Source organism: Thunnus thynnus, chromosome 14 (assembly GCF_963924715.1).
Source record: "Thunnus thynnus chromosome 14, fThuThy2.1, whole genome shotgun sequence".
Lineage (NCBI taxonomy): Eukaryota > Metazoa > Chordata > Actinopteri > Scombriformes > Scombridae > Thunnus > Thunnus thynnus.
The window spans coordinates 2,922,637-2,938,193 of NC_089530.1; the positions used below are offsets into that span (position 1 = coordinate 2,922,637).

Consider the following 15,557-nt stretch of genomic DNA (forward strand, 5'->3'; position numbering starts at 1 on the left):
GGGTCTTCACTGTCAAACTCTGAGCTTCACAACACAGGTTTGTGGACGTGTGTCATGGCTCAAACAAAGGAGATTTCTGAGGACCTTAGAAGAAGAGTTGTTGATGCTCACCAAGCTGGAAAGGGTTACAAGACCATTTTTGAAGAGTTTGGACTCCACCAGTCGGCTTGCAGGCAGATCATATACAAATTGAAGACATCCAACACCATTGTTGCCCTCCCTGGGTTACTAGTTGAAGTTATTGCTGCAAAAGGGAGTCACACCACTTACTGAAAGCAAGGGTTCACATACTTTTGCCTCCCACAAATGTGTAAGATTGGATAATTTTCCTCAATAAATAAATGAAAAAGATGAAAAAAATTATTTTTTTTTGGTCTCATTTGTTTAATTGGGTTCACTTTGTCTAGTTTTAGGACTTGTGTAAATATCTGATCACGTTTTAGGTCATATTTATGCAGAAATACAGAAAATTCTAATGGGTTCACAAACTTTCAAGCAGCACTGTATAAACACACAAAAAAACAACATGCAGCCAGAGTGATTGAGACTGACAAGGCAGCCAGCAGAGTACAACACAGTCTCAGCTGGATTAAATTGATGTGGACTCTAATTTAATAAAAAATCTGACATCAACTTTTTCCTTCTGAGAAAGTGGAGGTGTAAGTAGCATACTGAAGACACAGTAACAACAAAATATACAGTAATGAACAGAGCAGATCTACAGTAGATGTTGAGAATTTGAACATTTCCATAACTTCACTTTCCCCACAGCACAGCATGATGCTTTTTGTCAGGAGAGGAAAGTGACTCTGTTTATACCTGATTGCATACTGGACACGTCTCCACTGATTTATTACACTAAACAAAATCACACTGATTGACATCATATTCATGAGGTTTTTTCAGCCTAGTTAGTTGTCCCCTTCCCAAAATGTAACATCACAACAGTTTGTGAGAGTAGCAAACAAACAGCTGAGTGACAGCTAGTACTGGACTTGCCCTCTGATAAATGCTCAAAGGTGCTGACACACAGGAATGACACCAGAGGGAGCAGAGCTGAGGCTGCTTTATATCCTAGTTCTAAATGTAAAACACACATTAGGAAGTTATTAGCGGACTGGTTTGGATTTTTATTCAATTCATAAATACATTTTGACCAACCGCTTGAAAAATAAACTGATAAAATTGTGATTTCTTCTTTTGTTGGCATTAATCAATATGAATCATCAAAAAAGTAGCAGAGGCTGAGATATTCTGACTTTCAGTCCCCAGTATGATTCAAGCTCTAAAGTCACTGGATACTACAATTCCCATACTGCAACTCAGTCGTGAATTTCATTAGACCCTCCCTCACAGGCTTTGTTATAAGTTTGTAGTCTCCAAGTCCAAGCTGAGATAGACCCTGATGACATCCCTATGACATCATTAGGGTTATTTTCTTTGACCTGTCATTGCTCCCCCAGAGCAACCAACAGCTTTCACAGGCTAAGAAGTATTCCTCATGACATCATAATGTGTAAAATCAGTGATGTTGTGTTAAAAATATTGCACATTCCTTCCAGTAACACCCACAATTCCCTTTTCATGATAATAATAATAATAATGATAATCAATCAATCAATCAATCTTTATTTATATAGCGCCATATCACAACAGAAGTCATCTCAAGGCACTTTTCACATAGAGCAGGTCAAGACCGTACTCTTTAATTTACAGAGTAATGTACTGTAACTTTCCTGTGTGCCTTCAGTGTTCAGCCCAAGCATTGTCAACATCCATATCAAGCATCCTCCAGAGGCCTCTGTCCAGGTCCACCAGGTGTCTCAGCTGGACAACTACCACAATAATGGACACAAGATGAAAGGTTCCCAGTCCCGCTCCTCTTCATCCACCAGTTACACCTATCACCACACAGAGAGCAGTCAAAAGATCCAGCATCATGGCTACAACATAGTCTATCCCGGCCAGCATGGCTACCAGGTTCCCCCGTACCAGCCCGTCACTTCCAAGAGCACGCTGGGACGCTGCTTCCAGGAGACCGCAGGGAGTCAGGTACATCGACAGATATTAGTCTTTTGACAAGAATGTATATCGTATTGTCATTAGATTTTTGTTAGTTTCAGTCAACAGAAACTAAAGTCATTTTAGTCTCGTTTTGCTAAGAATTTTGAGGCTACAAATGTCGATACCATTGTTGTGTACATTTACCATGGTTACAGGTATTAGTTATCTATCATTTATTACATGCTCAGTGGAGATGGCACTGTTTACTTAACTTACACAGGGCTAATTCATTTGTCCATCAGTCTGTCTTTCAAATGATCCTTTAGGTTTTATTCATTGACAAACAATATATACATTTCATCATAGTTCTTATTTTCATGGTTCCTTTTTATTTGTTTCAGTCCTAGAAAAAAGGTCATCAGTAAATATTTTTCCCCATATTTTTCAAAAAATGAATACAACCAAAATATAAATTTATATATAAATATATAGTCTATTCAAGTCAAAGCTGGCTGGTTTTGGCTATGATGTGATTGCTAGCATCTTGGCAAATTATTTAAAACAATCAAGCCCTACCGTGCTTTAACAAAGCATGGTTAAGCTGGGCTCAGACTACAGGAGTTTTGGGCCAATTTATCTCTGATTCACCTCCCCTGACAATTGGAGGCGAAATCTGGTCTGGGACCTTGGTCAGTACAGATGTTCTGGTAATGTGAGGGGTGTACAGATCCAATCTTAAACCTCCAGAACTGCTTGCAGACTCATCGGGGCCGCCCCAATAATATCAAACATGTTCGATATGTAGGATTCAAAATCTGGATGATTACGTCACTACTTTCCGAGTGAGACCACAATAGCCAATGAAAAAGACAAGGCTCAGCAGCAGACGGTGTTGTCAAGCAACGGTAAACATTCTAGCCCTTGAGGCTGATGTTAGCTAGCATACTACTGTTGACAGATATTAAAACTGAGTTAAAATCTCACCTCCTGTTCTCACTGAAGAACAGACAACCCATGTTGACCGTATCTTCCCACCCAATTTTTCATCCAGATCTGTTTAGCCTTCCGCTTTTGTTTTTTCTCACTGTGAAGCTTTACTAAAGCAAGTTGTTGCACCATGTCAGTCTCCATTTTGTTTACATCTGCTTCCCATGAGATCACATGAGATGAGGTGGTACATTACTCCCTCTGGCACAATAATCTTAATAATATCCTGTAGTGTGTATTGCGCCATTATTTTCAAACCTTGTAGTAGAGAGAAAAACATCTGTGAAGTTTCTCCTTATGTGTGTGATGCAACTTGATTTCAAAATTGGTTTGAATTTTAAAGCTGTGAATCCATTATTAAATTGGGCAGGTGTCCACCCTCTGACCACTCATCTCACACACAGCAGTAAAATAAGGGAAATACATGTAGAGTATGTGATGCCAATACTGTCCCTGCTCAGGTGTTTACCTGGATAAAAGTAGCAGCATGCATCCACATGAAACCTCAGCTCAACATTAGCAACATCTGAATGTATTATTATTATTATGATAACATTTAATTCTGGGTGTGTTAACTCTTCTATTTGTTCTTTTTTTGCATGTCTGGCATAGTGGAAATTTACTTTAATAAGATCTCACCTGAAACTTGCCATCTGTTTACATGCTAGCCATAAAATGGTGTGATTTCTGTCCTCCAGTATGAAGGCCGTTAGAGGCTGTGGTGTCAACTGCAGAAGTGTGCTTGTTTGCTGTCACCCACCCAGTCATATGAAAACATTGCTATCAATCTCATCCCTGGACAAGACCAGTTAGCCTAGATTAGCGCAAAAGCTGGAAGTAGAATCACTAGAATAGGCTTGTAAAATTGACACATTTATGGTGCCACCTCCAAAACAATACAACTTCAAGCTGGGTGACTGGAATTAATATCAAGTCCTGTAGATGAGGAATGCAAAATGAACAACAGATTTACTGCCTGACTGTAAAAGATCCACAATTCTAAATTTAAGTGAAAGTAATAAATCACAATTCGCTCCATCACCTGGTCACATTTTGCACTGCAGTTGTTGCTATAAAGATACGTGTCTGTCAGTAGGTGGAGCGTGGAAAGGAAGAGAGAGATATGCATGTGTTGATCTGACTGAGGGTGGATTAGCTATGTATGTGTGTGTATGTGGAGATCAGACATACAGAGGAAGCAGAAAGGATACAACATATTATTTAATTAAAATAAAAATAATATTTCACCCTCTTCTGTCTTTCTGTCCTACACTGTGTTATTGTCCATCTGTATGTGTCAGTGTGGGAAGGCTCTGCCAGGTCTCACAAAGCAGGAGCAGTGCTGTGGGACCATTGGGACATCCTGGGGTTTCCACAAATGCCAGAAGTGTCCAAAGAAACCATGTAAGTACAGCTGTTTTTCTCAGACTTTGTTCAGGCTTTTTGTTTTTAGGACATCTGATTGATTAAATTCTCTCAGAAACATCTGCATACCCCTTTCAGCGACACCACCCCATAAAAAGGGCAGAGGATGTTGTTTGACACTGAAAACTTTTAAAGGGATGTTAATGAAGCGGGTCAACAGGCAGGAGTATGTGCAAAAAAGGGGATGTTTAACAAAAATATTAATTAAACAGGTAAAATGAACCCTGGCAAACTCAACAAATAACTCAAGCCAAAGCTATTCCCTACTCCATTCAGTTGACCAGTGACTGGCCTTTTACCTTCTCAGCCTCACCTAACTGGAACATACCATCTACTCAGGTTACACACACACAGAGCTATGTGTGTGTATGTGTAAACATAATTATACAGAATGTAATTTACTACAGAACAGTTTTATCCTTCTTACATTAACTTGACAGTGCCCAGTCACTCACTGCTTAGTGCAGCTAATGATGCGCACCTGTTTTCACTATCTTTTTTAAGCAGACGATCTGCCCTACCATCACAAGATTAAAAAATAATCACAGCAGGACTGAAACCCTTAAACAAAATATATTTGTGAAACACAAAATACTCAACTGAAAACTGTATTCCATTATTTGTGCAACATGGCTGATAAATTAACAGAAACATTGGACTGAAATGAGTGACTTGAAACAAAAACACTAGTGATGTTGGGAATCAGGGCCTAGTGAAAAGTCAGAGGAGCAACCTTTTCACACTCCTGTGTGTGTTGTCCTAATTATTACACCCCAGTGTACATCTGTAGTTTTGTCAAGTTAGGACTTTATAGATTTCATTGAGGTTCAGCATCAGCCTAAATGTGCACATTTTCAGATTATTATATAACTACTTGAAAACAAATAATGTTAAAGGCCTCTCCTAAATCCCTGTTTACTGTATCAATCAGAGTTAAATTAAGCAGTGTATTTTATTTCCTTTTTGGTGCTAATGTATACAGTATGTATGTGCTAGGTATATATTTTTAGAAACAGTTGCTGATTGTCATCGTAGTGAAAAGGTGCTATTATACAAACACAGAAACATCTATAAAGATTACCAAATGATTCAGTCTACATCCTGTGATACGTAGATTGTGATAACAATCTAACCCAAGCTGGTGCTTTCAATTAAATCCAATTACCTCTGGATATGTGGCCCAGTATGAGTTCATGTAGCACTTACTCACACTTAAATGTTAACACTGCTACTATAGACCGTAAATGCCGACGTCATACTTTTAATCAGCCAATCCACCAATTCTATATATTGCAGAGGCAATAGAATTTAGTGGCATCTAGCGGAACAAACTTGGCAGAAATGGAATATAATATTCATAAGTATGTTTTAATTAGTTTATAATCACCTAAAAATAAGAATTGTTTTATTGTTGTTACCTCAGAATGAGCCCTTTATATCTACATAGGGAGCTGGTCCCCATCCACAGAGCCTGCCACATTGCACTGCCATGTTTCTACAGTAGCCCAGAATGGACAAACAAAACACTGGCTCTAAAGATGGCCTTTTGCATTTTACGTGAGTTTTTGCTTCCACTTTAGGTTCTACACACTTGGAAGGGCAGGAAGACAGGTGTTCAGTTGGTTGCAATCTGCAACCTCACAGCTAGATGCCACTAAATCCTACACACTAGTCCTTTAAGATCAGTTTAATAGTAAACAGCTAATGTTTTCTATAGCTGAAGTCTGAGAAAATGACCTAGATAATGTCACAGTGATGCCATGAGGGTTATCTCAACTTAAGTTTGGAGACTACAAATTTTCTAATATAAAGTCTGTGTTACAAACTGAGGGTGTGAAGTTTTAAAGACATGGCAGTTTACCATGCAGGGAGGGTCTGATGATTTGCATTATGGGAAATGTAGGATCCAGGGTACTTAAAATGACAGACTGACGAATGTCCAGCTGGTTTGAAACCTACACCTTCTAATGTGTCTTAACACAGCTCAACGAGTATCTCTCTCTGTCTTTTGCTTCAACTAGCAACGGGCAAAATAAAGATGCTGAGCCAGAGCAATTAGGAAACTTTATATGACCCTTGTACTTCTATGGGTATTAAAAGACAGGTGACTTTCACCCAGGGAGTTATTTCCAGAGAGGAAAAGCACTAAATGCCTTGGTGGCATGCAGTGCCGGCCTCTGCTTCCCAGCTCTTTTTAGAGAGGTTGTTACCAAGCCGGAGTGTGTGTTTGTGTGAGTGTAAGGGGGTGTGTGGGTCAGGGAGGGGGTTGCCAGCCTGAATGAGGCTGTGCTTTTTATGTAGTAGCTGGCTATTCAACCCTACTCCCTTTATAGAACTATGGAACTTCTCTTTGAAGCCAAAGCTATTAGATCTAGAGCCTGAAAAGATATGCTCTAGAGTAAGAACTACAGTGCAGTGTTTTTTGCAATGACAACGCTTTTGGAATTTGCTACAGCTCTGATTTGCACCTCTCACTTTCTCCATAGAAACAGCAGTTGAAGATTTTTGGTATTGCAGGCCATAGCATGAACTTATAATATCATGAAACCATTCAGGAGATTACTATATTGGGCAATCCAGTTCTTTATTGTAGCTATTCCATGGGTTGGGAAACTCACAAGAGACAGATAAAACAAAAATGGTCCAAATTGATGCAGCAGAGGTTGAGACATCCTGACTTTTACTCCCAAGTATGGATCAAGCTTCAAACACACTAGGTACCTCATTTCCTATAATACAATTTAATAACATGTTTCTCTCCCTTCTTCATAATGCCATCACAAAAGACTTCACATGGGAAGAACGTTTTAAACCCCCCCCCCTTCCCAACCCACTCTCCCCTACAACCACTGAACCAGTATAACTATGAAAGAGGCAGGATATTACAATCAATAACTTTTGAAATTAAGTAGCTTTTGACCACCTGCATGTCCTGCATGCTGGAATGCATGTAGAATATTTGATTCTACACTGCGGATTCTTTGATTCTTATTCCAATCAAATTTAAGATAGCACTAATTCAGTAAAAGAGAGAGATTAGACAAGATGTTGTTAATATTAAGTAGCATTTCGTCTGCATACAAAGAAAGGTGATGGTCAGTCTTAAAGACTAAAATGGCAGTGTGACGTGTGTCTCTCAAACTTTACACCGCCAGTTCGTAATGCAGGCTTTCTGTGATAAATTTATAGTGTTCATGCCCAAGCTGAAATGACCCTGATGATGTCACAGTGATGTCATTCAGAGGGTTATCAGAGCCAAAGAAGACATTGCACAGCTGTTTTCACATGGTGTGTAGTACTCGCCATGAAGAGTAATTGAATGATTGAGGTGTAAAATCAGTGAAATGTCTCATATGGCCGCAACAGACTAGTTATACTTGCATAGGGAAGGAGACTGGTCAGCCTTATTATTCACACATTTCAGTGGGAGTTGATACAAAGGCAGAGGTTTGTCTTTCCCTCTGTTCCTCCTCAGGAATGGCAGGGGCATAAGTTCAGTTTTTTTTTTTTTCATTTTACAGTGAAGTGTGAAACAGTCCATTGTGCCATGGAGACACTGGTAGCTGGTAAATACATTGGCTTTATCGGTCAAACAAACATTGCCTTGTTGTTTCCCATTGAGCAAAATATCAATCTGCTTTCAGGTATTTGGGTACCAACTCCCCACTGGTTCCTTTGTCCACCATTACAGCAGGGCCTAGTCTCCAACCTGCAGCAGAGATTTACAAGAGTTTGACTTCAGTCTGAGGGTTTATTGTGAGCTACTGGCTGTCTGAACAGCTTTCAACACTGTAGCCTCCTGCTCCCGGAGTCTTTTCACTGCATTGCATTAATTCTTTTTTATTCATCACTATCTCTCTTTGTCTGTCATCTATTCATCTGCTTCTTTATTAGTTAATTTATTCTCTTTTCAGTTTTATTCAAGACACTTATTGATTGGAGGGCATGAGTTGACGTTAATATTAATGCAATAATTCTTTTTACCATCAGATTTTTAATTTCAGCCTTTTCCCAGTATGCACTTGTTTCATTTTCTTGTAAAATATTGTGTTGAATAAGGTATATAAATACGAGTATGACTGGAGGTGCTTTTGAGTTGTGTGAGATACAATTACTGCTCATGCTGCTGATTTGGATGCAGCTAAAATGCACTTGCTTCATTTTGAATCTCAAAAAAAAGAAAAATTATAATGAGATTTTATTTATTAATGTATTTATTTAACAAAAGTATGTCTTTTTCTTAATTTTCTGACCTCTTCCATAACAAAATGTACCTGATTCGTTTAGCACAAATAATTTGGCTGCTAACGCTGACACTGAGGAAAAATAATGCATGATTAAAAGATCGCAATGTACTTGCCAATCACACACATACACAAAACATGATAAAATTATAGTTATAAGTTCTGAATAAGAGATTAAACAATGCAAACATTAAAAAAAAACAGGCACCTAACAAATACGAACCCAAGTATGAAATGTGTTTGAAATAAAAAGGTATTGAATCTGACCAGGCTTATATCAGCCTCCCATGTGAAAATATTGAACACTCAGAATATATATATATATATATATATGTATATGTATGTGTGTATGTATGTATGTATGTATGTATATATATATATATATATATATATTTAGCTTTTAAGATTTTTTAAATAGTTAAGGAGACATCTTTGAAAAATTAGGGAACAAAGAGTTAATTATTTCAAAGATTTTAATTATTTCAAACATTGATGGGGCAATTTGAGACACAGGACATCTGAGAAGACATTACAGTACATGTGGAACAGAATTGATACTTTATGTAAATGTATCATTGAAAAAGATGGAAAGTAAACTATTGTTTGAAACTGATCTGAGAGGCTGGTGCTTGCATATAGTTGAAAAGCTGCTTTTATCACAACTAACAGGGGTTTTACTGAATTTTGAGCTGCTTTGTGGATCAGTAGCGTGACAAAAATACCAACAGATCCTAACATTTCAGAAAAGTTCAAGAGACAGTATGACTATCTCACGATGAAACCTGCTACTCTGCAAGAGAAATGTCACTGATGATTACCTGTGAATAATAGGGTAACACAGGAAATCAAGTCGAACTGAAACCCAAGAAACATGTTTGTAATATATTTGTTTATGATTATTTAAATTATTATTATTAAAATGCCTGAATAAAATGACTCATGTTTTCCCACTCTTCTTTCTTTTATTCTCTACATTCTCCTCACATCAGCTATACCTCTGACAGATTGTCCCCCGGGTTATAAGAGAATCAACAGCTCTCATTGCCAAGGTAAGATGTGCTTTTTTGGTACTCAAACATGCTGCATTTTGGCCAATAATGTAGAGTCTTTCTGCATGTATGTACCATACACACATGTAACAGTACTGATGTCTGATTGTAGAACAAAGGTAATAGTCTGAGTTCAGTCAGTCAGCTGATGAACTCATAACACAACTAACACAGACTATAATGCCCCATTTACACTTAGCCACTTCATGCATCTTCGGTGGATCTGATAGCTTCCTGAAAAAGTTTTTTTGAAAAGCCAAGAAGTATAACAGATGCAGGATAATCTGATTGAGAAATTGGCAGTTACAATACAGCTTCTGGTGCATTACCACCACCCTCTGGGCTGGAATGGGGCTTACCCCAAGTCAGATTTGTGAGAGAAGCATATTCATTAAATTACATCTGGATTTTATCTAGATATGAGACACTTGAAATGACAAGTATAAATGGGGCCTAAATTATCTGTGCCCAAAATTGCAGGTGCTTTAGCCCGTGTAAACTATTTGAATATGTCAAGGAGAACATGCCGGCATTCTTCATCTGGCTTGGAGCAGTGGTTACAAGTTGAAAGTAAGCAACAGGGATATGACAGACATGTATGCAATTTAAATTAGGTTGCTGTTACGCAGGGTTAGTGCTAATCTGAGGCTTAATTTGAACACATGTCATGTCCATCAAACAGGTGGGCCAATCTGTGGGACATTTCTTGGGTAGTAACAGTCTAATAAGCAGACATGTTCTTTATATGAACTCACTCTAGTGTAAGCAGTGAAGAAGCTTTGGAACAAAACACCAGGACTGAAGCTTCACTTAAAAGAAGCATTTTGTGCTCTCAATTGCTTAATGGCAGAAGGCCACGGAATAAGCTTCTTACTGCAAAACTCAGCTGGGCATAGTCCATCTACTCATGAAGATCATGTGACTAAAAGCTCCAGATCAGCTACTAAATGGACCTTGAGGGGAGAGTGTTTTGTTAACTGTTGTTTCCAAGGTCATGAATGAACTTTGAAGCTCAGTATTTTTATGTTGTGTACAAGTGGGAAACAGAAGTCACCGGCCGCAATGATTTGTGGTTCCTTACAGTACCAATAGAGGGCGCTGGACTCACCTTTACCACCAGCAATGGTGGCTTGGTGCCATGTTATCCATGGTGTTCGCCAGCTCTGTGGCTGGAAGCAGAAGGGCTCTGACAGGGGAGAGAGGGTCTGCTGCCGATACGGACTGCTGCCAGACGTGTGTGTGTGTGTGTGTGTGTGTGTGTGTGTGTGTGTGTGTGTGTGTGTGTGTGTGTGTGTGTGTGTGGAGCCCTAGACTTGGCTATCCCTCAGGAGGTGCTGGGACTCACTATAATTCACCACATCCTTTTCTTCTTATTTATTATTATTATCGTTTTTCTTACAGCCCCCTCCTTTCTTTTAGTCTTGGAACGACAGTATGTCCAGTTGGATCTGCATTCTGTTTGGTTTGGAATTCGGTGTTTATGTTTTTTTTAAAGCACATTTAGAACTTTTTATTTTTGTAATGAATGAGTTTAAGTTTAGTTTTTATTTTGTAGTTTTTTGTACAATCATAAGTTCAAAGCATTTTCAAAACACTGTTAGTCAAGGTCAGTTAAAGTCAACAGTCTGGTTTGAAATGAGCCATTCACAGTCTTATTATGTCTGACACTCTGAAACTTCACTTTTATGTGAAGTATGTGATGACTTTTTATGATACAAGTGAGGTTTGATTGGAATTTTTTTATTTCAGGATGGGGATAGGTTTGGGGTAGACATACTCTTGCCTAAAATTTCTACATAAAATAACACATTTTTATAAACGTAGTGTTAAAGAATAAACTGACAGGAAAATAACAATATGTCTAATGATATATGGGATTCTAATATGGCCCATCCCTCAGACATCAATTGAAAAATTATAAGTTAACATATAAAAGTACTTCTCTTTCAGGTACCCTACTTAAGTGACCTTTATACTCCAAACTGTCCAAGCAAGGGTTGACCTACCTGGAGATCATGTCCAGTGCATGTAATATGTGTTGTTTTGTGAAAAATGGTTGATGAAGAATGAGTGATAACTGGCTGTTCACAGTGCAGATGATGTGACGTACTTCTGACGCACATCCCATGCTCTCATCTTGTGTACCCAGTTTTTCCTGTCCTATGCTGTAAACTTACAAAAGCTTGTATGGTAATAAAAGTGACTTGGATTTTAGTAACAGGATAATGTGGACAACCTAACTAATAAAAGACCAACCAAGTAGGCTGTCAACAGCCTATTAAAACATACTGGTTGAAAAGCTTGTGCTCCCTTTCACCTATAAACTGGATGTCATGGTGGGATACAGACATGAGTCACAGTCTGTGATATGGGCCAAGTCTGTTCTCATTGAAGGAATTTGACTTTCTAAAACTCAACACATTTCATAGTTGAGTTTCAAAACATCAAAAGTGAGCTGGGATAGGACAAAAAAATATTTCTGCAACATTTGACATACTAGAGGCGTTACTGTAGGGATGACATTGTTGTTCTGTCAGTTGGGCCACCACTTTGGTCCAGACTGATTTATTTCACCAACTACTGGATGAATTGCTGTGTAAGTTGGGGCATATATTTATGGTGCAGAGATGATAAATCTCAATGACTTTGGTGATCTCCAGACTTTTCCTCTAGAGCCACAATGAAGTTGGTATGTGGTTTAGAGTGAGATGTCTTAACTATTGGATGGATTACAATGACATTTGGTACAGACATTCATGTTCCCCTCAGGATGAATTGTAATATCTTTAGTGGTCCCATAACTTTTCATCCAGCACCATTATCAGGTTCAAATTTCTGTATGACAAATAACTGCAAAATTGTTAGCACTCCCATCAGCCTCAGCTGCACTTTCATTAAATGTTAGCATGCTAATGTTCTAAACTTATGGTGAACTGATGGTGAACTGTGGGTTCATCACAATGAGCGACCCCTTTTCACATTACACATAGTCATTTGTTACATTGGTAATATAAAAATATATATTATTGCAGCTTTAAAGGATGAGGCTGGCATTATTCTCTTTTTTTCCTATTGTCAATAAATCCCATGAAAAGGCCAAAACCATCAATGCTTTAGTCTTTCTCTCAATACTGTCTGACTTCCAACTTACTACTTAAGACATAAATCTTTCTATATTGTTTCATTTTAAGAAAAGGTTCAGCAATTTCCTAAAACAGCTGGCCGCTGTGGTTTTTAGCCGTTAGTCAGGAGGTAATAGGGTATTTGGTGCTCTAGTGAGTATTGCTGGCAGTAGGACGTGTATGAATCAAAATAAACGACATTGTGTGTGTTCATGTTAATGAAGGAACATGAGCTCTATGGCACACAGGAATAAGATATATCAGGCTTTGATAGACACACATTATGTGTTAGCAGATCAATTCATTGTTGATTTCTGTCTTTTCATGAGATTTGTTGACAGTATTGCTACTTATTCTTTAAAGTCATGGCTACATCTTCTATATGTTGATTTAATTGTTAGAATGCACATACATGACGTGGATGTACCCAAAACCCACGTTTTATGCTGATGTTGAATGGTAAGCAGAAATTCTGCTGCTTGTCTTTGCTGATACTGCAAACCACTAAGGGCAGTTTTTCTGTTAGCTTCCTTCTCTAACTTAACATGCTTTGTAAGCTCTTGCCTTATTTCTTGGACTAATATTGATAAATGGTCCAAGTATGTTCAGAGTTAACCCTTAAATTGGCAAAAAGTAATTTTTTTTTTTTACCATTCAGTAACCCGTAATGACCATGATGTATCTGTCAGGGTTTATAGGTGTATTGATCAAAACCAGTGCCGAGATTTCTGGAATTTCTTTGTTTTTAAGACTGAAAAGCAAACAACAAAAAGCACCATTATTCCAGTTGAATGGTAAAACATCACGTGTTCTGTTGGATCTTTGCTCTCTGTTGTTAAAATGTTGTTTGTGTCATTGACAAAACAATCTAAACTCAAGGTCAACTGCATGCTTGTTCACACAGTATCACACAGTCTTCAGTCTTAATCATGTCAACTGTAGATCTTTAAACTTTCCATTGGGAAATGAAATACTGAAAGTTGTCAGGAGGTTGTGTTGCAGCAGATGTCAGTTCCTGGTCAATAGCCACAGGAAACAAGCAGTCTCTCCATCTGAAGTCCTGCTCAATAGCAAAAGTCAAACACCCCAAGGTCCTTAATGATTTTAGGCCAGTTGACCTTACATCCCAAGTAATGAAATGCTTTGAGGTACTAGTGAAAGAAGAGTTTGTGTCAAAATCCCTAATCTCCTGGATTTACATTACATACCACTGTCAAGGGCCAGGTAGTGTAGAGAGTTGAGACTTCCTACCATTGTGCAAAAGTGAAACCAAAATATCTCCTTTCCGGGAGCTGCCATCTTGCTTGTGTGATGTCATTTGGAGCCAGAGTCTGCGCAATAGAATTGTGTGGCGGGATGACAGCCTGACAGAGGTTTGAGAGCGGCTGTTAATCATGAAGTCACACCCCTTCTTATATTGTCAAATAACTAATTAAAAACAAACGTATCAGAAAAATGGGCAGTTTGATAAACATCAGCATGATAAGAACGACCTAATATGAAATCCATCTTTGGGAAAAATGTATTTGACGTGGACTTTTTAGTTTGGCTCATGTTCCATCTGCTAACATGGAGGGGACGGGGTTTATGACCTATATTGCAGCCAGACACCAGTGGGCAATGAAGATGTTTTGGCTTCACTTTTGGGGAGCTGTCATGATGTCCATCTTTATATACAGTCAATGGTTGAGACATATAAGTATCTAGGAACTGTCATTGACAGCAAATTGTGCTTTGACACAAATACTGATGTCTTATGTGAGAACGTTCAACAACACTTGTTTTGCTTGAGGAAACTGAGGTCCTTCAGTGTTGACAAGACACTAATGACCATGTTTTAAAAACCTTTTATTCAGTCAGTATTGTGTTTTTCTATGTTTTGTTGGTTCTAAGTGTGAAAAGTAAAAACACTCTTAGCCAGATCGTGAAGCACTGTGGGAGGTTATAGGAGTCAGGCTGGTTTGACAAAATTATTCAAGAGACAAGCCCCGCAGAGAGCCCATGTCATCCTTCTTGATATTGACCACCCACTGCACTCAGTGTTCCAGACTCTCCCCTCAGGTACTCATTTCAAGATACAAAGGATTAAAACAAACAGACACAAGCACTCATTTGTTCCAACAGCTATTACCTTGTTAGATAGGTACTCGCACTTTGCTCTAGTAATGCTTTACTGTAATGCACTTTACTTTACCCCAGACTACAACCCATTGCAATGTGTGTTTGATTATGTCTTTTTTTTAACTTTGTATTGTTCTTTGTGCTGTCTATTGCTGTGTTGCTCTTGGCCTGCAAAACAGTTGCCCTCTAGGATCATAATAAAGTTGAAATGAAACTGAACTGAAATGTTCAGATGTGAGCAGAAACACACAGACCATAGAAAATCAACAACATTTGATGTCATGTTCCAGCTTGGTTCCCAAACTGCCCTAAGGCTCCTGACAATTGTATGTTTACACCACCACAGTTTACACAGAAAATGTGCTTAAATGTACTTAAATGTCCGAAACAAAATTATTAAATTCAGCAGGCTTAAAGTGTGATATCAAATGTAACTTTCAATAAATTAGGCTTTGGTTTTTTTTTTTTTTAACTGGAATGAAACTGTAAAGCAGCACACACATCTGCTAAGGTGCACAATCCTCAAATTTTGTTGATTGACAATAGGAAATGATTAGAAATGTTTAACTTTCATATGGATCTGGGAATCCATATGAATACTAGGA

The 15,557-nt window shown here is 38.3% G+C and overlaps 1 protein-coding gene across 7 annotated transcripts in view; it reads left to right on the forward strand.

Moving 5' to 3' along the window:
- ltbp1 (latent transforming growth factor beta binding protein 1) overlaps positions 1 to 15,557 on the forward strand; it is a 157,858-nt gene that overhangs the window by 79,725 nt on the left and 62,576 nt on the right. For all 7 annotated transcript variants that reach the window (XM_067609332.1, XM_067609327.1, XM_067609328.1 and 4 more), the window contains 3 exons: positions 1,751 to 2,052; positions 4,293 to 4,395; positions 9,650 to 9,709. In XM_067609332.1, coding sequence (XP_067465433.1) covers positions 1,751 to 2,052; positions 4,293 to 4,395; positions 9,650 to 9,709 — 465 coding nt within the window. The remainder of the gene's footprint in view (positions 1 to 1,750; positions 2,053 to 4,292; positions 4,396 to 9,649; positions 9,710 to 15,557) is intronic.